The sequence below is a fragment of the Betta splendens genome, chromosome 4 (genome assembly GCF_900634795.4).
Source record: "Betta splendens chromosome 4, fBetSpl5.4, whole genome shotgun sequence".
NCBI classification, from domain to species: Eukaryota; Metazoa; Chordata; class Actinopteri; order Anabantiformes; family Osphronemidae; genus Betta; species Betta splendens.
Window position 1 is genome coordinate 15,164,656 of NC_040884.2, and position 24,876 is coordinate 15,189,531.

Sequence of the window (24,876 nt, forward strand, 5' to 3'; positions counted from 1 at the left end):
CTGCGAATCAGATTTATTTGGGGTGAAATGTTGGGAATGTCCCATGAGACGGACTTTGGTTTGTTGTACCAGGCTGTGTGTTGAGTTTATCACATCAAAGGCTCAGGTGTGAGGGACATGGACAGTACCAGTGTTTTACTGCCTTCAACAACTTTGACCTGGGGACACGCGACGCATCTGAAAACACGCAGAGCCGCCACACCTGGATGTAAATACACAAGGGATGTCCATCGTTTATTACTCCATGACACCAATGTCAAATATACACGAGTACCATCATGTCCAGTTCAGTGTATGATACACTTTTTTACTGTTTATTTTAGAGCATGTCCAAAATGAACAACCAAAAAAAAATAACAACAAATAACCACTTTAGGAAGAAAATGACTATGATCAGAGACACTCCAACGCAGAGAGACGGACGATGCAACGGACGGGAATGTGTGTGATCAATGTTCACATTAGCCATAAGCAGTAGTGATAATGTTCATTATTTAGACGACTCTGAATTAAAACAAATATATATAATAAAGTGAAGTGCAAATTTCTTTGGAAGTTGGAATAAAGTATGTTTTTCCTTCATTAAGACAAATAAGTTATAAAATAGAAGCTATCAAAACAACATTAACAAAAACAAAACAAAACCGATTTAGAAGAAATAAAGGCAAGACAACATTTTTATAGCTTCAAGTAGGCGACGCTTCGGAGCCGTACGGATGCACCATTCTGCACAACGCTTTCCAAACAGACGGAGTAAATTTGTGGTTTAACATTTCAGTACGACTCTCACAGATGCAAGTTAACGTCACTACCACAGAACCTCCAGTCCAAATGGCATAAAAAAAAACCCAAGTCTATGTGGCATCCAGCATCCAATCAGTTTTTCTTCCGAGAGAAGCTCTCATTCGAGTCGGTGACACTCAAGTCCAGAGAAATGCAACGACGTCCCTGTTGTCACGTTGGGCGACTTTCTAAACTGAGAATTGTTTCTCTTCGTCTCCCTCTTTTCTGAAATGACACTGTTAACAACACGGAACAAATTCCTAGACTTTATTAATCACGGGAGCGAAAAAAAATGAGCAGATGGAAAAACCTAGGCTTCCGTTGTGAAAACCGCCAAAATAAAAAATGTTCTGCACTAGAGATTTTAAATGTTTTCTTGATACTGAATGAACAACACACCCGACTCATTCCCACTTTAGGCCGAACCACCGTTTGTCAGTTGCTGTGGCGTGCGTCAGTGCTGTGATCACTTCTTTCGCTGGAAGACGTTGGCCAACATCGCGCCAGACGTGGTCAGCTGACCCATCTTGCTCAGGAACTTGGTCTTGGCGTCCTCACCCACCAAACTGGAGGCAATGGACATGGAGCTTTGAAAAAAAAGAAAAAAAAAGTGAATTATCAGTGAAAAGACATCCACAAGTAAAAGCAGAGAGAACAAAGGACGCCCTGCTCTCTGTTCTCTATCTGCCTCCACAGCCTTGTCTGATTTTACAGTCCAACGACTCCTTCAGTTCCTCTTTTGCGTTACTTCAGACTCACAGAGGACGCACAACAGACCACTTCCACACAAACTGTAGCTGGGTTAGGGTTAAACTGCCGTGTTGCTCAACAGAAGAGCAAACATATCTTTGCACCTACTGTACATTATCATTTTATGTGGATCCTAAACTGTAGCGTGTGAGAATATCTCAAGAATTTGCTACCACAATTGCTCATCGCTTAGGAAACGAAGGAGCTAAATCTTCGTGCGAACTGTGAACTGTGCATAGCTCTCTGAGGGAATCACAAAACCATCACTCTGCAGAAATGTGCAAAGCATTAAACATGTGCAGCCTAAGCACAAGACACTTTGTAATTGATACAGTAGAATGCCATGACACCACATTCAGAGCATGAAATCTGCTTCACACAACATAGAGCTGAGAAAGAGCCAAATAACCAATTATGGCTGGAGAAGTGACAGAGCCCTAAAGAAAACAAGTCTCTTGGCACGAGCACTAAGATCTTAACGTCTGCTTTTAAATGACAGCTTTTTGGAGAACACACCCATGAGGAATAAATCCACATCACAGGCCCTGAGCAAACAGTGCTGAGTGCTCGCTTGCCGTCCTAATCCCATGCAATTACAAACAACCAACCGTGTTTCGCAAATCATTTCTGCGATTTGATCGGAGGATGTGATTGTTCTCACCCTTGTGCGTCTGCCATCGCTCGGTTTTCCACTTTGATTTCACATTCTTTAATCATGGAACTCAGGATCACCTGTGGACGACAGAGACAGGTGCAGTTGGGAACATCTTTAATTGGTCACTGCTTAATGGAACGTGGCCAGAATGCATTTCTTTTGCAAGTATGTGAATTGCAGGTGGTAGAAATCTGGTGGTGACGAAAGGCCGAAGGCTGCACAAGTATTCAGACATTTTTCTGAATTGACGTTGGAAAATCTTAGAATCTAGCGTGTCGACCTCACAGACGAGGAGAATGTCAGTTGACCGTTAGTCACCTTGACAAAATGCTCATATGAAATGAATCATGTGAGAAAATACAAAAGAGGTGCGTTCGCGTTTCTGGCCAGAGTTACTGCATGAGAGTCTTAGCTCCACGCAGACTGTGTACTATATTTGTGTGGAGTTTAGTCGTCAGAGTCGGCGTCTGAATACGTGGCCTGAAGTTCCCGGTGTGTGTGAGAGCGCGTGCGAGTCTGTGTGGGGCTCCTGACCTCGTGCTCAGGGGAGAACTGCTCCATGTCGGCGCGGAGACATCTCAGGCCAGGCAGGAAGTGGGTGACCATCACCTCCTCAGAAATGACTGGGCAGGAAGTCAAGGAACACAACTGGCATCTACTACTGTACAAGACATGTACTGTAACAGGCTGTATGAACGGTAGAATCAGACAGTCGACAAGCTAAAACTGCTGGAGGCTGGCGAAGAGAGAAAATCTAGGTGTTTTTAGTAAAAACAAAAGCCTCTGAGAACTATAATACCCATCTTATCCATAATTCCAGGAACAGTGCTGTAAAGCCTTATCTTTACTAGATTTTCTTGTTTTTCCTCTTACATGTATAAACATATCAACAGAAAACATGCTGTCTTCAAGGCCGCTTCATCCATCGTGTAATTCCTGGAAGCGTTATCCAAACAATATTTATATTGGAGTTTACCTGAGAATAATTGGAAATACTGCCGCATGAGAAAGCTGATGCCGAGCCACATGCTAAACACACGTCTACGCCTAGAGCCGCACGTGTTCCACCACCTGTCACAGTCGGTGGAGCTATAATGGCAAAGTGGACAGATCTGTATTTTTAGAGATGAGAATGTACAATTTCAGTTTGTCACGCTGATTAGAAGAGAACACGGGCAGTGGGAGGTAAAAAAAAAATCTGAGGTCTAGGCTATACCCTCCTGGACACGGCAGCGCTGTGAAATCACAGCCAAGACCCACAGGAATGAAGCGCGGGCCGGCTAGTCCAGTATGTGGGTGGATTGAGCTCGAGAAACGATGGAACAAAGAGAGGAAAAAGTGTGTGAGAAGAGACAGTAAGAGGAGAATAGCAGACGACTGACAGAGACAGAGCAGAGGTGATATAAATGTGAGACCTATCCTGGGAACTGGTCCTGTTACTTCCTTTCATGCTTTCTCCCTTTCTCATCCTTTCCTTTGCTTAACCAACCCTGTAATTACCTCCAGGCCCAAAACGGAGGCAAGCGGAGCTTATTTTCCCTTTCTCCTCCTGCCAAATGACAGGCGCACTCTGCCAACACACACACACACACACACACACACACACACACACACACACACACACACACACACACACACACACACGGGCAGAGGCCGGCGCTGATATGCAGCAGCACACTGTTACACAGGCGCGTCCCGGAGCACGTCTGACCAGCGCAGCTAGCGTTTAACCAGTTGTTCTAACGGCGCTCCCACTGACTCAGAGTTACCGTAACCAAGACAGGTCCTGAGCCAATCGTGACTGACTTCTAGTAAAAGCTTTGGAAATACATACAATAAAGCTGTTATTAAATAGTACATGAGCTGAGGCCTTGGTAGAATTGGACTGCACGTTTTAGCCTCAGGTTTCCTAAGGCTGCTATAAAAGAATAATTCACTGGATACAACAACAGGAAAGAGCGCTGTAGGCCTCAAACAGCTGGGTGGCGATGTCAATCCTCTTGCTCTCTATTGCCTGGCTGTTGTTGGCCAGCGCCAGCTTATGAAGGTGTGGCAGCACGACTAGAGTGATTAAAAAAAAAAAAAAGAAGAAACAGACACATCGTTAGAGAGCGAGAAGACGAGGAAGAGGCGGAAATCAAGACTCATTCTTTGACATACACTCATCTCTAAACCGCGGCTCTGCATTCGGTCCCACTCTTCCGAATGTCCTGATGATCTCCATGTGCAACGAATGCTGATCTTGATACTGAGGGTCTTCCAGGAACGACGCCAGCTGCATTTTTACACGCTCCAGCAGCTACGCATGAACAGGAAGCAACATCGGTTATATAAAGACATACTTTACTGTATGTCTGTCTTACTGTGTGCGCATTAGCTACTGGCTTCTTACCTCTCTCTGTGTGACAGTTTCCATGATGGTCCCAAAAGCAGGAATGGTGGATATCCTCACTGAACTAAAATCAGCAAGGGGAGTAAGAAAATGAAGTCATCGATCACATTTGCCATTTTTTAGGTTTGACGCATGTTTTTAGAGAGAGTCAAATATTTTCTGCAAAGAAGTCATTAAGTAAAATATACTAAAATATAATATCTGAAAACGTTTTAAATAAATTGCAGTAGCAAGGTTAATGCTGTTAGATAATCATTCCACTGTGAGTAGCAGCAGGAAAATATAAGATCTTAATAAAATGTTAAATTGACAAGTGTGTGTGCACCCAAAAATATATGCTTTCAATTTCATACAGAAAATGATGAGATGAAATGGGGCTGCATTCCTACAGTGTGGCAAATAATTTGATCATCACATTTCCCCTTGCTCTTGTGATGGTTAAAGCAGCTTGCACATCATCGACACATTTCAGTGCATGCCGCATGGTCAAAATATTTCATTGTCACCGCAGACCTAGGAAAACACTGTAAGGATGCAGCCCACTAAATGACAATGTAAACAGAAGGGTTGTCTTGTGTCGGTTGACTCACAATTCAGGCCCACTGCACAGTGTTATAAGGGCCGGAGCCGCCCGGCGATCTACTAATGCTTCACTCATGCCTCGGAGAACCAACTGCAAACCCACCACACAGCAGGATGAGAGAGAGGGAGAGGGAGAGGCAGGGAGGGACAGAGACAGGAGGAGGAAAAGACAGAGGGAGGGAAACCACTAGTAAAAGGAAGAGGTAAAGATAGAGAACAGAGAGAGAGAAAAGGAGGAGGAAAAAACTAAGACAGAAGAGGTGAAAATAACCAACCACCAGCAGTCGGGAGGAGGGGTCCTGCTTCAATGAAGGGAGGGTGGGGGAAGAGGTGATGGGTTACAGAAGAGCATGCTGGGATTGTGCTGTTGCCACATATGAGCAATGTGAAAGCACCAATCAGGCTAGGATCTGGTTAGCGTTGCAGAGTGATGAAGCAACCAGAGCTGGCATGGATTAGTGCTGAGGAATGACGATGGTGACATGCAGAGTGTGAGTACGAACATTAGGTATGCTGATGGACCACCACACGGCCAAGGCTGATCCCCAACAGGAGTACACTCAAACCACAATGATAGTTAGACATGTCTTAAGAGGCCAGATAATGGAAGGTCAATTTCAAATCATGTCAGTTGCTGAACTGATGAGATTGTCTCTAAATTTGCTCCTGAAAAGGCAAAGACTTGGTTCATGTGGACGGTTGTCAGTTGGCAAAGAGAAGGGGGAGAGAGACGCGGCGCGGTTTGTTGTTGTCGTTGCTGAGGTTCCACTTACATTTCCGGGTCGGAGGACAGTGTGATGAGAGCCGGCACCACTCTCTGAGCTACCAGCGTCTCATTAACCCCCTTCACCAGCAGCTGATCGGATTGGAACGAGCCAGCCGTGATGTCACAGAGGTGGGCGGGGCATTGGGACAAGAGCGCGCAACACCGCCAATAGATTTTTGAGGAGAGGAGGGGGAAGAAAAAAAACAAAAAACAGATACAAAACAAAAAGGGGAGGGAAAGAAAAAACACAAAAAAGATAGGAAGAAAGTGATAAACAAATGACAAGAACTATAGCTGCAAGGCACTGAACGGCACTGCATGTCTCAAGCCAGTGTGTGTACTCACACACACGTTCAAACACACATGCTCACACAGAGGTATGCACAGAAAATGACAAAAAGCTAATATAGTACTTTTACAGTATCGTGAGCATAAAGCTGAGAGCTCCACACATTAACTCATGGCTCATTCAAATCACATGACTAATTACTAAAATGCTCAAGAGTAAAATAATCTGATCTGGGATATGTGGTAGAGGACCAGCTTTCAACCCACATCTTGGACAATGGTGGACAGCTAAACACTATGGAATGGTGAACGTGAGGTGTTGGGAAAGGGCACTTCACAAAATGTGGTAGGGGTGGGTGAGGGACATGAATACAGCTACCACTCCTCCTCCCTCAGGGTGACAGTAGGTCAGTGCAGGCCCAGTTCTACAGCTATGCCTAGATCCTCACCCAAACATTGGACCCTGAAATGTGCACCGATCTCAAAGCTGTTGAGTTTGTTACCACAGCCCTGAGTGATTTGATTTAATCTTAAAAAGTGGAATCAAGTAGGAAGACGAAAACTGAGTAAATGTAATCCTTTGTAAAATAGCAAAACATGTCTGATTATTTAAACTTTCCACTGCAAAGGATGGTAAACCCTGGAGTATACGGGGTCAGAAGGTTCACAGGCTGCGGGTATTTATGTTACATTAGTTCTCAGACCAGTGCACAGTAGGGTCTAATGTAAAAGGTCCAGCCATTCACACTTGGTACCTAAATGTTGCATGTTAAACAGCAGCAGTAGCAGCAAGCAGAGCTGGCACATTAAGACATCATTATCATAGCATATGGAGAAAACCCTTTCTCTAATGTAGTGCTTTAACAGGATAAAGAACATAGAACTAAAGAGATTTATTCACATATCATATATCAGGTTTTTGATTTCTGACTCTGCTTGGCCGGAAAAGTCACACTAATATTTTCCTTTCCACCTTTAACTTTGATTTTGTTCGGAGCCTGTGCAATGTCATTGCATTCATTTACATCCACAGTTCAATAAACTTCTTGCCAAGATCATGGGCTAAAACATGCTGCTCATAAATTTAAATTAAGCATTGTCTTCAATTCCGCTGTTGGGTCTTCGTAATTTGATTTCACCAAATGTTTACACAGTGTGCAAAGTGAGCAGATGTTTGTGATTGAACAATGTAGTGCAAAAATTTTCCTGGTCTGAAGCAGAGCTGCATCTTTTCCATCAGAACAGCACTGTGTCGTGCATGTGAAGCCACTCTCTGCATAAAACAAGTACAAGTAAAAATCACGGCACCAATTATTCAGTAGAAGGCTCCTACTGCAAATATTTGCTTAGAGTAATCCGAGTGTTGACGTTTTCTTTCGGCCAGGCAGTGTGTGACAGATCAGCAGGTTCTAATTCAAAACGCTTTCATTGTGCCGTACCTCAAACATCCGTGCTGCAGTACAGCGGACCAGTGCTGACGTATGGACCACTCCGTACCACAGGACGGTCAGCAGCAACTCATGATACACAGGGTTGGCACTGTAAGACAGCAAGTCATAAATAATGGCTAATACTAGACGTGTGTCCGATATTGTACAGTTTGAGTGTTATGACTTACCCCAGCTCGACAAAAGAGGCCTTCAGACTGTCAAGAGGTGCATGAGACAGTGATAAGGTTGTCATAACATCCTCTAAGAAACCAACCAACAGCTTGCGATCCTCTTCCTTCAGGGAAATAAAAGAACAGTGCAAGTTACAGGACAACAAGTAGATTCACTCAAAGTTTCAACATAAGCTGAATTAGGCTAAACACGCTGTGTTGAAAGTTACCACAAAAAACAGAACTTCACTATGTGCCGCATCACTTTGTGAATGAAAACAAAAAACATGTGGTAGCTTGATGTGTTTGGAAATGGATTTTCCCTCGTGACAGAGAACAATAAGACAAAGCGTAAAGTGGTTCCCAATAATCACACTATTACGTACAAGCATATTAACCACAGTACATAGAAGCAGGAATTTAAATGACTCAAGACACAGACTAATTAATCTCGTATGCAACTAACAAAGCTTTAGAAAGACACGACTCTTATGACCCTGTAACTACTATTAGGATACCTGGTTATAACATGTTAGCACTCCAGTGGCATAGATGGGAACTGTGGCTTTGGTAAGAATGCCGTTTCCTGCTGAAGCATCTGTAAAATAAAAGCACAACTTCAGCCCCAGAAATTTAAAACATGCATTCAAGACTAAATTACAGCCATCAAAATGCTTTGCATTTTGTTCAAAAATGCCATATTGTCTTCATCTAGCGCATGCACTGCATTAAGATTTATATACGTGCTTTAACAAGAATAGAATGATGTGATGAAAGGTCACAAAGGCCTAAACACAGGCCGGACCTCAACACAAAACACATTTCATAAATGGCCACAATACCAAAGTTTAATTACTTGGCAGCCATGACAGACCAAGCACCTCTTATAACTGCAGAAGCATGTCCGGAACAAAAACAGAGGGGAACACCCTTAGCTGACTGCAAATAGCTTGTTTACATCAACAGCGTCTGTGTCTGAACTCCACCTACCAACACTCGCTTGGGAAACATGAAATCGTACCCTTGCAGACTTGTGTAAATGGTTTCTGCATGTGCAGGTTCTGTAAAAGCTGCTCTTACCAACATTCTCCTCAGATAGCCGGAGAATCTCCTGAAACTGTGGTTTAACCTGGAAGTACCCAAATAACATTAATGAGTGATAGTGATGCTAAAGATGTGTACAGTAAACACATCTGTTACCATCATGCATCACATTGTTTCACCTTAGTGTTAGTGAAGATCTTGCCAAAGGTGCGACAAAACCTCCAGAAAAAGCGAGAGAACTCGTGAACGCAAGTCGAGGAGGTCACATTGATGCGACCCACAATCTCTATGAGCTGAGGAAGGCTGCAGACGAATAGAAAACAGTAAGTGTGCATGATATGATGATTCTTATCGTAAATGCGTACGGTGCATGTCTCACAGTTGATTGACCACCCAAAGCAGGCTGTCCCAGCTGGTGGTCCCCTCGTGCTCCAGCTGGTGGTCATAGAGCAACAGAAGGGCACTCAGCAACTCCCTGCTGCCTATGATGGTAGCCACATCCTGGAGGGGAGAGGCTGGCCTGGGGAACCGGGTCACTACAGCGCCAGAACACTTTTAGTTTTTATGTCCTTTAAAGTTAATTATTTCTACATGTGCATGTTGAGTCGTCCTACCCTCTATTGCAGGTGTGTCTCTGTGGAGTGTGGCTCTGCTGGTGAAGGGTGCATTCTGCAGCACCACAGCAAACAGAGGAGGGATGAGAGACTGCAGGGCTGACAGGAACACATGTAGCTTGTGTTCATCCAGACTGTGTTCTCCTTGCTACAGAGAAGAGGATGTAAAGATAATAGGACCAATATGCACAATCATTTGTCATATGAGGGGAAAAAAAGTGCTGTTCTGACTGAAGTGGTACTTACTGTAAGCAGCTTTTCGATCCGTGCCAACAGAGAAGGAATGAGAGCAGTGTACAAAGTGCCCAGCTCTGTGGTCCAGGCAGCAAAGGCAGGAATGAAGACCTGGTGGACTGCACTGACCACCCGCTCCGATGGGTCGCCAAGAGACAGAAGCATGAGCTCAAAACCCTGTAGGGAGCAAACATACCATCTCATATCTGTAGCATTTAAAGGATTTACATACGGGGATACATCAACCTCCTGACACACATACCTGGGAGTATTTATCAGGATCATCTATGTAACCCATAATAATTCCGAGACTCTTGACCACAGCTTCCCTGACCATGTCAGCTTTATCCTCAGCAAGCATCTGCTGCAACATGGACAGCACCAGGGAGCTACGGATCTCCTTCTGCAACCACACAGACGTTGAAAAATATCGGTGAATAACAGTCTGAGATTTAACAACAGCCCTTTTTAATTCTGCAGAAGCGATATGTGCTTACAGGCAGGTACGGTGCTAAGGCTCCACAGGACTCAGCCACCAACAACCTTCTCTCCGGATATTTGTGGTTAATCTGCAGCCGGAGGAAACAAAAGAAGAAAGAATGTTGAAAGAAACAGCGGAGCAGCGGTTGAACGCGGGGAGAGACGCAGACGGCGTGCAGCCTCCGTGGAATGGAAACAACACAAGTATCATCAACATGCTGACCCTGTGGAAACCACTATTTGTCCTCCCGGGCTTATTCTCAGGCTCCAATCTGCTGACAGCTGTCGGTGCCAGTGTGGCAGATTCTGTTTAGCATAAATATGTAGCACGAGGGGGCACAGGTGGCTACGCAAACAAAACTGATCTCATATATAAGTCAGGGACACTATAGCAAAATGTATGTGTAGTTCCAACATTTAAAGCAAGACAAATAAGTTTGACTCAAACATGCTTCCTAGAAATATTTTTAGGTTGGGTCTCAATAATTTAATTTAATAGTTATTTGGGCAGGAAGGAACAAAGCAATAAATATTATTACTGAGAGGCAGACATTTACCATAATAAACAGTTGTTTCAAACAGTTACAAAAAAACAAAAAACAAAACCTACAGCACTTATCAAATCAAATAATCAAAAGTCATCTCAATCTGCTGGTAGTTAATTTAGGGAGCCTATAGTAAATAGTGCTTGTGCTTCTAAGTGGCAGCTTATCTAACAGCAAAGGCTATGGACCATACCTGCTCCCAGCATTGAGGAAGTAGCTCAGCCTCGACACGAGTGGGACCCACATGCCTTGCAAATGCAACACAGCCCGTCAGGATCATTTGCCTGTAGAGAGACACACGCGCAGGAATATATGAGAACCAACAGTTTGCCTTCATAAAAACTTGTATGTATGCATTTTATCTTATCCACATCCTATAGACCTCTGCTCATCATCTGGCCTCTTAATTAGGTTAAAGAGGATATGAAGGAGCTGGTCTCTCTCTTTAGGCTCTGGGTGAAGGCAGGCAGTGCACAGGATGAGTGGAATCAACTCCTAAAGACAAAGACAGAGAGGGCATCTGTTGAGACGACTTCCAGAGGGTCACATTTGCAACACACAGGGGAAGAAACGTCCGTAGGAGTCAAGCAGGTGAGGTGTGGAGGATTAAGGAGTAAAGTAAGGCAGAATGGGATAAGGTGGTTCAACAGCAAAGAAGAAATGCAGAATACACAACACGGGGGTCACAGATCGAGGCTGGAGAAAACACACTTACCATCAATAACTTTCTTGGCATTAAACTTTGACTCATTTGGTTCTAGTGTCAGTAAGTAACATGTACAAACCTGAATACTACACTAATTCCCGTACAGAAATACAGAGTTCAGAGAGAGTTCATGGTCCTTCCAGTCAGAGGGGAGACATCTCAGCTGCCCTTGATTCAGGGCTTGCACAGCCAACTTGTGGTTGGGCCCTACATTCCCGCCACACACCCAAATTAGAGAGTGCACACAGAGTTAAAAATATGCCTTTTACTCAAACAAACTTTTTTTTCTCTAAGATATCATGTTTTCCTGGCAAGTGCTGGAAAGACGAGCAAAACCCCAGCAGCACTGGATGGACAGAAGGACCTGCCAGAAAGATGTGGGTAAAGATAGGTCGTAATGAGTAACTTGCCCAACGTTGGTCCAATACTCTGAAGTCAGCGCCATGTTTTCTCTTTTAATATGAGACTTAAGTAGCAGAGGGTCATTTTAAGTGGTTGCATGGCGAGATCAACATGGGCGGACTGACTCCAGGAGTCGAAAGGCCACAAAAGTGTGATATTATATACTTTGAATAATGACCTCCTTGTGGCAGTGAAAACACGACACATCTTCACAGGAGACATGTTTTGGAGGCTCAGTATCACTGGTCTGAAATAAAAACAAATGCTGGAATTCCTAATGAACACACATCTAAAATGAAAGAACCCATGATGACCCCGTTCCATTTCTGTGTTCTTCACGGGCGGACAGCGCGACGCCAGAATCCGGACACCAGGGAGGCTGACGCTTCACTTCAAAGCGCAGAGCTTTCTAGTCCAATCACCACTAAACGCTAGTCCGTGCATGCAGTGATACAGTATTCATCGTCTTCACTCCTCCACATGTCTATTGTTTTCAGTTTTTACTAGCCACGCTGGCCACAAGGCCTGTCAGTCGCGTCACCACTTTGGTCAACACTAAATAATAAGATTGATGATTGACTGCCATGAAATTATGTACAGACATCGATGGTTCCCGCACAATGAAACCTAACGAATGAGTTAATGGCTGAGACATGTTGGTTGCATGGATAATAAAAATAAATTCCAAAACAACAAAGGACAAAAATATTTTTTCTAACAGACTGAAACTAAAAGACTAATGTGCAGTAAAACACCAGTCCAATCAAGGAGACCTGATATAGCTGGCTTCAATGATTGTGGACAGACTTCCTGTGATTTAAACACTGCTTAAACAGTAATTCACATGTCACAGTTTCTGTTACTTGCGATCGGCAGTTTATTTATGACATTATGTTACCACTCAGCACAGTGAATAAAAATGTGTTTAATAATTTACAGTATCTGATAAATGAACCAGGTGGCAGGTAGAGCTCTGAAGAAACACTCCACCATTTTAAGTTAACACCTTTTGCACCTAAGAGGACATCGCATTCAAACAAGGTGTGTCTCAGAGCGTGTGGTGCTTAAAAAAAACAAGGTTTCATGGAGGGAAGTGTGAGCAGCTGTGTATGTCGTTCGGCGTGCCTGTGATGTTACGGTGAATCTAACGAACACAGGGCAAAGTACATGCCACTCTAGAAGTAACGTACCCTGAGGTCTTTTTCTGCTATATTTTCATTTTGCGAGTTTTGCGTGGCTGATTTCAACTCCACAACCATGGACATATGCAAAGCAGCTGGAGAACCACTCCAACCAGACTCAGCTCTGTCACACACACTACATTTTTGTCTTGTATCAAGTTTCAACAATGAATGTGCCAATGTTCATATCATTTGTATAAACAGACTGCATGCGTGCTGTTATGGGTAGACAGAACACCTGTGCAGGTGTCCCCATTAAAGCTTGCAACGAGTAACAGCTTATCTATAATGGCGTTACAATCTACTTCCTCTTTACTAAGAAATTAACATTTAGCGCATGAAAATAAAAGCAAAAAAGTGTGAGAACATGGTTTGACTTCATTATGAGTTAAAACAAATAAAATGATTAGCGGTATATTGTCATAATTAAAAAGATAAAATGTTATCAGAGCTGCAGCAAACAAAACAATTAATGATAAAGATACACTGGGTTTCAGATTGTAATGTATATTAAACCACCACCCAAGGCTAAAACATTTTCATATACACGCTGAATATCACTGCATGTTAATAGGCTTTGTGTTATTAATCAATGTTCATGTTTCCTTGCAAATAGAACCAGAAATGAAAAAAAAGCTATTGGTAAATAAAATGTAGCAATTCTGACAAGTCAGAGTCTAAGTGACAGCAGATGCAGCAAAAAGGAGCTGGGTTATTAGCTACATATTTGAGAACCATGCAGATGGGTGCGTGAAAGACTCACCTGGCAAAGGTGTGCAACCATTCTCTAGAAGAGAGGCATGCGTGAGAGTGAGAGAATGAGTGAGACGAAAAGAGAAGAGTAAAAAGAAAAGCAGTGAAAGCAATAAGGACAGCAAAATGTGAGTGGGGAGATGGGGACAGCAAAGGGAGAAATTAAACGGTGATGACAATGGTACTAACAAATGCCATCAGAAATAAAGGCAACTATCCCAATAGATAGATAGACACAAGTCAGCTGCATCTGGGCAGGTTACTCTTAAATGCACAGGACTCTGTCTTTATAGAGCATAGTGTTATAAGAAATTTACCAGGGACAACTAGGATAAAGATGCGACTTAAAGAATTTGTCCATTATAAACAAATGGCGAACACTTTTGAGTTACTGCCCGTAGACGATGTAGCACTACATCGCAAGTTAGATGAATTTGGGGAATGCCTTGTGGCACAAACCAAGAAGAGGGTGGAGTTGTATAAAAGTAAGTAGAGCCAATTCAACAACAGCAGACGGTTAAATGGGTGAATGACCTGCAAATAATTGACTTGACATGTCTATACCCTTAAGAAAAACTAGAAAGTAAAATTTATACAAAATAAAATTTACTTTGTTTAGTCAGAATTAATTTAGTGCCCATCTATTCTCTTAAAGCTTTAGCTCGCTGCTGTGTGTATCTATTGCACACCGAGAGAACAAGCATGATGTGATGATGACAACAATGAGGAGGATAGAGGGCGGGGGAGGAGGAGCAAGAGGAGCAGCAGACGTGAGGTTACCTCTCGTTTAGCAAGAAGGACGTTGGGTACGATGTGAGGGAGACAGCGGCCCAGCATTAGCATGACGCTCTCCTCGCTGTCAGCTATACGCGACACCTGGAAGCGAGGGACATTATGCATGCACTGCATGTAGTCAAAAATCAACTTTAGGATTCATATGCTGACAGGAAACGGAGCATGTCCTGACCTCTGCTCCAAGGCGGCTGTCGGAGCACATTCTGCAGAAGGACAGCAGGGCTTGCTGGAAGGCTGGGGATAAGTTCCTATAGACACCACAAATGACAAGGGACCAAATCCAGTCACTCCAGACTGTACCACTTAATCCGCACTCCACAAAAACTCCAGAGATTTCCCTGACCACCCGAAGATTGAGAATAGGACTGGGCCTCCCTGCCACAGAATTCAGCACTGCTACTCTCCCATATGAGTGCTATATATAATGTCCACACGACACTGTAGGAGACCAACAACTGATTACTGGGAGCTGAATATTAACTACTTTTGAAATTATACAAATGAGAACTGAGGAGTAGAAGATGAGTGAGTTACACTGTACATGAATCGTAAATTATGTGTGGAATAGTTCTTAGTAGAACTGTTCCTGAGGAGAAGCCAGAATGCTTATTTCGACACAAGGGGGCAGTCAATGGCTCAATAAATCCTGTTTTCTTCACTGTTAAATATCTCCACCTAATGGATATGTTTAGGAACTACAGAGAAGAAGTGACTGGCTGTACAGTAGATTGTACTACATTTATTTTTGTAACTTGAAATTAGGCAATATACAGAATTATTACATTGTCTCTCTATGTCTGTATTTCCACTCACCTGTTTGGCTGATCAAATTTAACAGGAGGCTGATTCTTAAGCTTGCTGTGGGACTGCTGATTGGACTGTGAGGTATTGTGGGTCGAGGGATGCGAGTTCCTTTCAGGCTCAGAAGCCCCTCTAATATCCAGGTACTGACCATTATCTGTAGGAAGCTGAGAGCAAAACTAAATTAAACTGATAATCAAATATGTGCAAACACACTGGGACAATATCAACGTGTGCCTCACGCTCTCATTGGATACAATGCAGCAATCTCAAATCAACCATGCAGCCAACACAAATTCAAAACAGCAGCGTACCACAGAGAGAGGGTCAGGAGAGGAAGTGGAGGTGTTGTTGGTGGAAGAGGAGGAGGGGTTAGATGTGTTCTGGCTGCCCAAGTCAGGAATAGTTGGAGGTGAAGAAGAGACGGTCCTCTTTAGTGTCTGAATTTCACTGCGAGAGAGATAAGGTAAAAAGAGTGAAGTAGCAAGTGGTCATATATGTATAAACATAAATAAAATAATATAAATTATAATATAAATACAACATGTTAGACAACTCTCACCAGTGTCTCAGCCAGACTTAGACATTCATCTATAAAAGTACACGAACATATACAGTGGGCACACACCTCTGCAGCTTCTTGATCTGCTCAGCAAGGCTCTCTTTCTCACTGTTGAGAAGGCTGATCTGGTATTCCAACTCCTGAACAACTTCTGTCTGTTGCTAGAAGAACAGACAAACAAGTTACAGGCTCTGCTCATGAACAGATATCCCAGGAGTCAGAACTCGTCTAATGATAAAGCAGTCAAAGACTTTTTATTTCCTTTAATTGCCTACTATTAGGCTGTTAATATCTTTGTTGTGGTTCTGTTAACCGCCTACACTGCTCCACTCTGAGAGTGTTAAATATTGTTCCTTCACACAATTTGTTCTAGCATGCCAAAACAAACATAATGACTGTGTTTCTGTAATAACATATTGTTTGTTTTGATTTTGAAACAGAAATGATTTCATTATAACAAATTCTTTAATATAGAAAAGCAAATAAGTCACTGAATCCCTTAGGTAGCTTTAGAAATACAATGTAGGTTAAATGTTCAGCTCAAGTGATTTCCACCTACAGTACACATGTATACACAGACCTGTTGTGAAAGATCAAGCTTCTTTGGGGGATCTTGGGTGATGCAGTTTCCTGAAAGATCACTGAAATCAACTCCTACTGATACATCCACTGTGTCCCGAGGTGAAGGGAGAGAAGTGCCACAGTTCCGGTACAGCTGTAACAGGTCTGGGGGTTTAGGAATATTGAGGCCGACATCATCCCACAACTCAAAGTCCTGAAAGCCAACAAAGAAAATCAATAAATAATCGGATAAAGACATGTCTGGAGTGGAGGTGTCTTCTGCTCTAAGACAGCTGATCCTAACTGTTGAATTTATTTATAGTCACATGACCCTGCCACACATCAGAGCAGCAACCTCATGCAAACTCTATGCTTTAGGAACAAAAACAGATAGGAATGCATGTGAGCCAGAAAGATCTTTACCTGATCATCATTTTCATCAGAGAAAGTGATGGATGACAGTTTGTATTCGTTTTTCAATAAATATTCGTTCACAAGGAAGTTTAAGGCCCTTTTCTCCAGTGGGCGTATAGGCTCCTGAGGCAGAGAAGACAGAGAAGCTATAAAGTGCGAGTCCTAAAGTGATACACAAAGGTTTAAAGAATCCAAAAATCACATATCTTTGCAGTTTCAACACTTAAAAGATTCCCCACCTGAATTTCAAGACTTGACTTGAAGTTCTTTCTCTCCTGAGAGGGCACCTCGCTCTCTGGGAAGATTGAGAAAGCATCGTGTGAGCGTGAAAAGATGCCAAGCTTTACTGAACAAGAGAAACTTCTCTTATGATCAAAATAGAAAAAGTTTAAACCAAAGCGGGTTCATGTGGAGAAGAAGTCAAAAGTACGCCACACCTGCTGCCTGAGTCAAGTTGGCACGCAGAGCCTGAATGGTCTCCTTTGCTTTCCGTAGTTCAAACTCCAGCACTGGACAGGAAGTGACAAGACACACACCCACGCAGATACACACACACACACACACACACACACACAGGAAGTACATCCAACAAATGCAGGGAACAAAGAAATAAAACAAAGGTGGGCATGAAAAACAACCACACAAAAGATCATAAGTCAAAACAACAAAAGAAGAAGGTTCACATGCAAATCATGGGTGTAAGGAACGCATGCAGCAGAGGGTCATGGTAAAGCTGGCTGGATGACGGTCTGTTTGACAAGTGGGTCTAATGACACATCTCCAGATCTCCTTTCCTTGTTTATCTCCCATTTAAAACATGTGTCTGACTTAAGAATGGGAGTCCAAGGTTACATCAGCTGAGGTGAGCAAATCTATCCACGCTGCTGAAATGCAGCTTTGATCATCTAGGAGCTGTCTGACAAAGGATTTTTCAGGCAAGTGCCTTACTAACAAAAGCAATTTAGTTGTTTGGTTCCAAGCCACTCAAAGGACACTACTCAGGATTTACTTTAATAGTCTGGGCCAAAATGCTAAGAAAAACACAATCTGAATGTAAACTCAAGAGTCAATATCGTATGGCACTTGGAATGCGTTACCATTTTAGACTCGTTTTGATTTTAAAAATAGCACAACCAAGCCGTTTCTGAAATCGTATGCATTCAGAAGCAGCGGACATTTACATTCTACCGTTCACTGAAAACACAAAGGCTAAACTAAGTGTGAATAACGAAAAAGAACACACAAGATCTTAGACATGTTAGATAAAAACCAGACGTAAAAAAGTAAGATGCAATGGAGCAGGAATACTATCTTGCATAAGTGTGCACTGAAAATCTGCAACCTGAGCTGATCCTGTTATCTTGGACTGTGGTTGAGATTTCCTTGCTGTGAATAGCGTTACTCTTTCTTAAAGTTGGGCTGTATTTGATCATTTCTGACAAATTACACATATTCTGACTATCATCCCTCACCTTTCTAGCAGATTTAGAGTGCACAGGATGCATGGGGAAAAACAACAACAAAATAACGAGGAGGATAAAAACGAACAAAAAAAAAAAAATCAAAACGCTAGTCTGGATGGAGTGACTTGTCCAGTATTGTTCACTGGGGTTTGACCAACGTCAGGAGAAAGCCAGGAAACCCAGAGTCAGACAGCTGGGGGCAGACATCTTGGCAGAAACAAGTGGGAAACGACAAGTGTGAGGAGAGGGTGGGCTGTTTGTGGAGAAACGGGAGGAGGGGGAAGGTGCCAATTAGGGAAGGTGGGCGGTAGAAGATGCTTTGAGGTAGTAATTCTAGCCGGGAGCAGGAAACCAACATCTCTGCTGCATGGTTTTACCGTACATTCAAATTACATTGTATGTTCAGTTTTTCCCATCAGCTGATTTGAGCTTGTCAGGACTCTATGGTAACCCTTGCCAACCAAATGATTGGGAGACTGAATGTGCTGTTAACCACCTATTTCTGGCTTTGTATGCAAGGCTAAAGGCTCATTTAGAGGTTTGTTGAATAGTCCCTGAATGACAGCACTGCCCCTTCTACACCTACAGTACATATAAAGAATAAAAGCCTATTCCTCTGCATAACTTGCCTTTTTTAACAGAGCAGCTGCTCTTAACAACAGAGTTCTGTGACGCACCATCAGCATCAGACCCAACTGTTAATGAGTGTAGCAGAAAACTATCTAATGCTGTGTCACGATGGAGTCACAAAGGGAAGGGAGTGTGATTTCCAACAGTGCTGAGACAGGTTCTGTACCAAAATACAACAGACTGAGTCAACAGTGTGACAGCTGGCAGAAGCATGGGCACCTCTACCAACCTGAAGAGAGACTCCAGGAAAATGTAGAGAGCAAATACATATTAAAAAAACAGGACTTAGTCGTATTAGTACTGCTCAGATAAGAAACTAACTGTTAGAGCAGATTCCGATATTAAACGATTTAGTGATGTAGCTTTTCCTCTGTAATAAAATAGCTTGGAATAAACCAAGTCCCTTTTAAAGTCTTTGATAGTCTATGACACCTGCATATATTCTGATATTTGTCCATCTTTCATTTCCCGAGGGTAAGCTCAATCTCATCTCACCTGCCACTCGCTCGTCTGACTCTCGGTTGCCATCATCTGAGTAACGGGCGAAGTCCAAGGAGTCCAAGGTGCTGATGCTGTTTGCTCGATCTGAACACAGAGACACGTATACTGTGTGAGTGCATCAACACATAGTACTGTAGGTACAGCAACATAGTAACAGAAACCAGGCTGGAAGCTTGTGAAGACCAGGTTTAGGTTAAAGCGTGGAAGACATGGAAACTCTATGATGCAAATTAGATTCTGCTGGGGTGTAACACTGCAGATGAAGACATCACATCAATAATAATATGTTTACCTGTTGAGACCTTTACACTGTAAATGAACATGCCCAGCGGTGTTGGGTTTTTCTTCCAGAGCCAAGTCAGTGTGAAATTTGCCCGTTTGCTCTCTGATGTCAGGATAAGGCAGAAGGTCAAAACAAATGTGCTGTTGCATGCGGTCATGTCAGCGTTAAAGCTATGACTGTTTATGATGTGACTGAATGATGTAACCAGATAATAAAGAACATGTTTCTTTGCTTGACACATTTCTTGTTGCACTGCAAGGGATATTTTAGTGTTTAATACTAATTTTAGTTGGAATTATTCAATACAGAATGCCAGTCCAATGATGCTTTTAGGAGAAAGCAAGAAAAAAAACACACCCTCAGGCCTGTGATTTCACTGGGACACTGATTCTAGGGTGGCTGTTTGTCATGGTTATAGCAGGTTAACCCATTAAGCTTTTAAAAGCAAGTCTTATTTCCTGGCTGTGCAAAGACGTCTGCCGCAAGCCGTCGCAAATGTTAGTAGATAATAGTGTTTGCTCGCACAGGTGCATAATGTACCACAACTAGTACAATGCGTACAGTGCGCACACACACACACACACACACACACACACACACACACACACACACACACACACACACACACACACACACACACACACACACACACACACACACACACACACACACACACACACACACACACACACACACACACACACACACACACACACACACACACGTCTTTGTTCCTAGTTTGACAGAAACTTGGGTGCCGTTGTGTATTGTCTAAACTGTGACACATCTGAGCGTCACCTCTTGTCCTGCTGTCAGTACAAGGGATCAAGGGAAAAGGTGAGTAGAAGGAAGCCCTTTCTGAGGCAGTGGAGGGCTATATTTTTTTCCTGCTTTGGCAGTGAGAGCGCCAAAGCATAAATAAAGGGATAAAAGAAGCTGATATATACAGACAACAAGACAAGAGGATGATTAGTTGCCAAGAAGGCAATAAACCTCCATTTTAAATTGAATGCCTTAGAAAGACTGTAAACCACTTATATTAAAACACTTGGGAGTTGGGATAAAACAATGGGGCACAAATGATAAGGAATGCAAAAGCTGCCCACAAATCTGAAGCTACAACAGCACAATGCTCTAATTTAAAACCACACTAATCGCACATGGAACAGTGCCCATAAAGCAAACAATAATACCTTGTTTGGTGACACGAGGGTTGCACATAATCAATAACGTGCACATGAACAGAAGCAGCTGCATTAACAAAGGCAACTCAATGTAATGAACAGGCTGCGACTTGGAGCCAGTCCTACAGTAAACTACATGGAGCTGGGCCCACACCCCAATATCACTAATCACCTTGTTGCATGGGGAAACAGCCTGCTACTGACGAGGGGTGGGGGGGGGGGGACTGGAGACACATCATGAAGTGAGAAAAAAGGGCCAAGACCAGAGTGCATGTGAGGTTACACTATAATGTAATAGGTAGAGTTACTAATAGAAAGATACGATTACTACAGCTGAAAAAGGCCCAACAAATTCATTTTCAGATCCTCGTCTAAAGTTCATATAGCCCACATCATTTGAGTGGAAACACATACAGACACGTCACATTGACTAATCACTACCCGAACAGACCAACAAGGGGTGGGAGGGACGACAATTCCTGCTTCCTAGCTGCCAATTAGCAAAATGGTGAGAGATGCCTTGTGTCATGTGGCTTAGATCAACAGCTGCTCTCTGCAATTGACTGCTTCCAGCTAAGAGTCACTGTGTGGTCGTGATGAATACACAACCAGTGGTCGGTCAGCTGAACGCCACATGATTAGTTATTGCTTGGGTACGGGATGACATAAGTGATGAAAGAGGGTTTATTTCTAACTGTGATGTGATGATGATGACAGAGCATTTTTTTCTCCTCTACCTCTGACATATTTTGGAAGCATGGATGAACTGCAACAGTGATTCCTAGCAAATAAAAAGGTCTCAGTGTAATTGTGTTAGGGTTGGTTTTGGTCACACCTTGGGTAGGGTTCACTTAAAAGCAAACACTACATGTAGTGATTTCTTCACCCAGCCACTCGACTCCAAGGATTTCCTTGTGTGCAGCATTTTGTCAAGCTGATTAGACATTTGGTTTTCTGTGTGCACTGCTGGGGAATCTCTGCTCTCCATGAGAAATCAGGTTACCCTGTTTATGAAAACTAGAATTCTTGTTTACGCGTCGCTTACTCAAAAAGGTTGCCTGTAAAACGAATGCCTAAGTGCCTGTAAATGCATTCCAGATATGTAATGATACGCTAAACAATGAAATCTATCAAGACCTTCTGAGAGCATGACATTTTGCACACTGAATGTTAAATATACCAAGATCAAGCTGGGTTTCAAGAGATATTATTATTATTATTATTATTATTATTATAACATTGCCACTTTTTAAAACAAAATGATGCTTCTCAACTGAGAACCCTGTCTATCAAGTATGAGCACAGGGATCATACCAGTGATCACAAGGTCTTCTCCATTAGATTATGCTGAAAGGAAAAGTGACACAGCCTTTGGCTGAGTGCATCATTTCATTTTCTATCTCATCAACTCCAGTCTGCTACTTTATTTATTCATGTACATATGCGAATGGTAGATTGCCTCTTTGGCTTTGCCAAAATTTCTTATTTCTTTGGTTATTTGGACACATCAGTAGCTAACAGCCGATTGCTTTTAGTTTCTTTATGACCTTCTTGTCAGTTTCACAACAGAGAAGCTGTCATGTCTGGTCATGCTTTTCAAAGACACAATCATAAAATATTAATCTGTACTATGCCTCAAACCTTTTAGGGATCTGTATGATCACAACCAGTGTTAGGCTTTTGCAACAGATACACACAGAGCAAGTGTAATAATCTATAGGGTGGACTCATGCACAGTAAAGCTAGGGTGGGGTATTACACAGACAATGACAGGAGTGAATCTGACTAACCTCTGAACAATTGTGCAGACCCACATACACAACTACTGACCAGAATCCTGATCCTTTAGGTCACATACACAGCAAAAGGAAGGAAATAAGTCTTTACGCCACACTGTTAGACACTCAGCTGGATGTTGCTGAGCCCCTATCAAGAAAATAAATATGTATTTGGCTGTGCTGCAATTGTAAGATATTCATAAACTATACTATACTACTGTAATGCCAATTTAAATATTGAAGGCTTTACATACCTAAAATGGCTCTGCCTTCATTCTCACCGCTTAGGGTCTTTACGCAATTCAAGTGTTTGCAAAAAGCAATTCACAATCACTTCTGCAATAACATACTGTGAAGATATATCGGAATATATTAAAAAAAAACACGTTTTCATTCACTAAAACAAATACCCAACAAATAGCAGCATGTTCATTTCTGTGAAAGGCGATGAATAAAGAGCTTAGGCTGAAGTCAATTTAGGGCCAACAGTGTTTCCTGTTTATGTGACTATTTAAAAGATAGTGTGGGTGTGTGATCATTTATAGGTCACTCAGATGTGAGACCCAACAGAATAAAGCTTACTGGACTAGACAGGTAAAAGGCCCGTTGGCTGCATTTTAGGCAACTTGACTTTATGATAATATATATGCTAATATATAGTAGTCAACTATGGTGTTAGTACTGATAATAGTACTGGGTATTACAGTTTTTAAATTACACACCTGTGTGAAATGGGACAAAATAAAACTGTTTTATGACTTTAAACTCAATGGATATTCATGGGTTTTTGAAAACCTGTCTCCTTGTCAAATTGGAAATGGCTTGGAGTTTAATATTGTGAAAGCAGGGAGCTTCTTCTGTTACTCTCTCTCTCTCGTAACTGATCCTGAAGTCTGACCTCTGTGTGGCCTAAAGAGCAGAAAACACGTAATTCCCAATCAAGCCAATTACTGTACGTTAGAGTGACCATTACAGGCCTAATTTGTATTCATCTGCACTATTACCCCTCTGCTTGCAGCTAAATAACGTGCTATAATCGCAGCCGTTACTGCGTTTTGTGGGATCCTGTGATGCTCTATTGTGTTTGTCCACCAACTGAGCTGACCCGCAAAACCGACTCGCTGCCCGTGGGCCCCGGACTGAGCGGCTGCAGGTGCAGCTGGTGGATAACTCAAAATCGATCAACGCTAGTGCAATGTTATAAGCTAACGTTAGCTCCTGGGCTAACGCGCTCCACGCAGCGCTCTGTTTAGGACTAGTTGACAGTTACGCGTAAACACTGGGAAGAGCTACTTACTCAGGGCTCCTCCAGGTCCGAGCGCCTGGTCCTTGGCGGGCGGAGTGCCGCTCTGTCGCTCAAAGTTGCCAGGGTTGGAGAAATAATCCCTCAGCCTGGGGAGCTCTCTGCCCGCTTCCAGCAGTTCAGTGTGGAACTCCAGTGCCGTGAGGATGTACTGGTCCCGCAACAGCTGAGCAGCGATGACATCAACTGATACTCGTGTCTCGGCGGAGCCTGCCATAGCGGAGGGGGCCGCGGCCGAGATGCCCTCACCGCCACTGGGGCTGGTCCGGTTGCTAGCGAGCAGCAGCGTCGGACGCTCGGCGTCCGCAGGAGGCGAGGAAGGATTGGCTGGCGGTGGCCCTGGCGCCCCGTCACTCGGGCTTCTCTCCGTGTCAACTGTTTCATTAGGGCGCCGCTCAGCCTCGTCCTCGGAATCACTGAGATTAAACGGGTTGACCGACGCCATTTTTGTACAGTAAAGACTTAAAGCAATCCAAGCTAGCCAAGCTAATCAGTCCAGCTCATTGCTGAATGGAGACTAGGCAGCTACAGTTTGATAGGTAGCTATGGTTTACGGAAAAGGAAGCTAAACTGCGATTGGTCGAATTTGAGGGACGTTATCCATAGTCCCGCCTTTCGCACGAAATGTTGGAAGATGATTGGGTACTGCAGACATAATGGGTGTCTGGGCATCGGGATATTTGACAGCACATAGAATAAAAATTCTAGGGAACCATAAGGTAAACCTCTAAAAAAATAACATTTCACAAACTGCACACACGCTCAAAAATGTTATATAAAGCATAAAATAAAATAAAATAATAACGAAGGAAGTGTATCGAAGATA

At 43.0% G+C, this 24,876-nt stretch overlaps 1 protein-coding gene across 8 annotated transcripts; it reads right to left on the reverse strand.

Annotated features, from left to right (window-relative positions):
• Positions 1–207: 207 nt before the first annotated feature.
• On the reverse strand, positions 208–24,636 carry relch (RAB11 binding and LisH domain, coiled-coil and HEAT repeat containing). 8 transcript variants are annotated; one of them, XM_029146712.3, is made up of 31 exons: positions 24,045–24,636; positions 19,497–19,586; positions 17,346–17,417; positions 17,148–17,203; positions 16,918–17,031; positions 16,514–16,708; positions 16,000–16,094; positions 15,686–15,821; positions 15,384–15,538; positions 14,743–14,818; positions 14,556–14,651; positions 13,786–13,809; positions 11,116–11,228; positions 10,927–11,017; positions 10,206–10,277; positions 9,971–10,111; positions 9,721–9,885; positions 9,475–9,622; positions 9,240–9,396; positions 9,040–9,163; positions 8,897–8,945; positions 8,335–8,414; positions 7,835–7,941; positions 7,656–7,755; positions 5,171–5,253; positions 4,581–4,644; positions 4,349–4,487; positions 4,133–4,249; positions 2,723–2,811; positions 2,195–2,265; positions 208–1,370 (listed from the first exon to the last, which is right to left on the reverse strand). In XM_029146712.3, exons 1-31 carry the CDS (start codon positions 24,493–24,495, stop codon positions 1,250–1,252), a joined length of 3,591 nt encoding a protein of 1,196 aa, XP_029002545.1. In that variant the 5' UTR covers positions 24,496–24,636; the 3' UTR covers positions 208–1,249. The 8 variants fall into 8 exon arrangements, 6 of the variants coding, with proteins under 6 accessions (XP_029002545.1, XP_029002544.1, XP_029002548.1 ...); XM_029146711.3 differs by lacking the exon at positions 5,171–5,253 and adding an exon at positions 5,936–6,018; XM_029146715.3 differs by lacking the exons at positions 5,171–5,253; positions 17,346–17,417 and adding an exon at positions 5,936–6,018.
• Between the last annotated feature and the right edge of the window lie 240 nt (positions 24,637–24,876).

Excerpts from the sequence above, each read along its gene's own strand:
- relch (XM_029146712.3), bottom strand. The coding sequence starts at position 24,495 with ATGGCGTCGGTCAACCCGTTTAATCTCAGTGATTCCGAGGACGAGGCT. Across the intron at positions 14,652-14,742 it reads ACAGCCGCCTTGGAGCAGAG|GTGTCGCGTATAGCTGACAG; the intron begins GTCAGGACATGC and ends CCTCGCTTCCAG. Across the intron at positions 8,415-8,896 it reads GCTATCTGAGGAGAATGTTG|ATGCTTCAGCAGGAAACGGC; the intron begins GTAAGAGCAGCT and ends TTTATTTTACAG.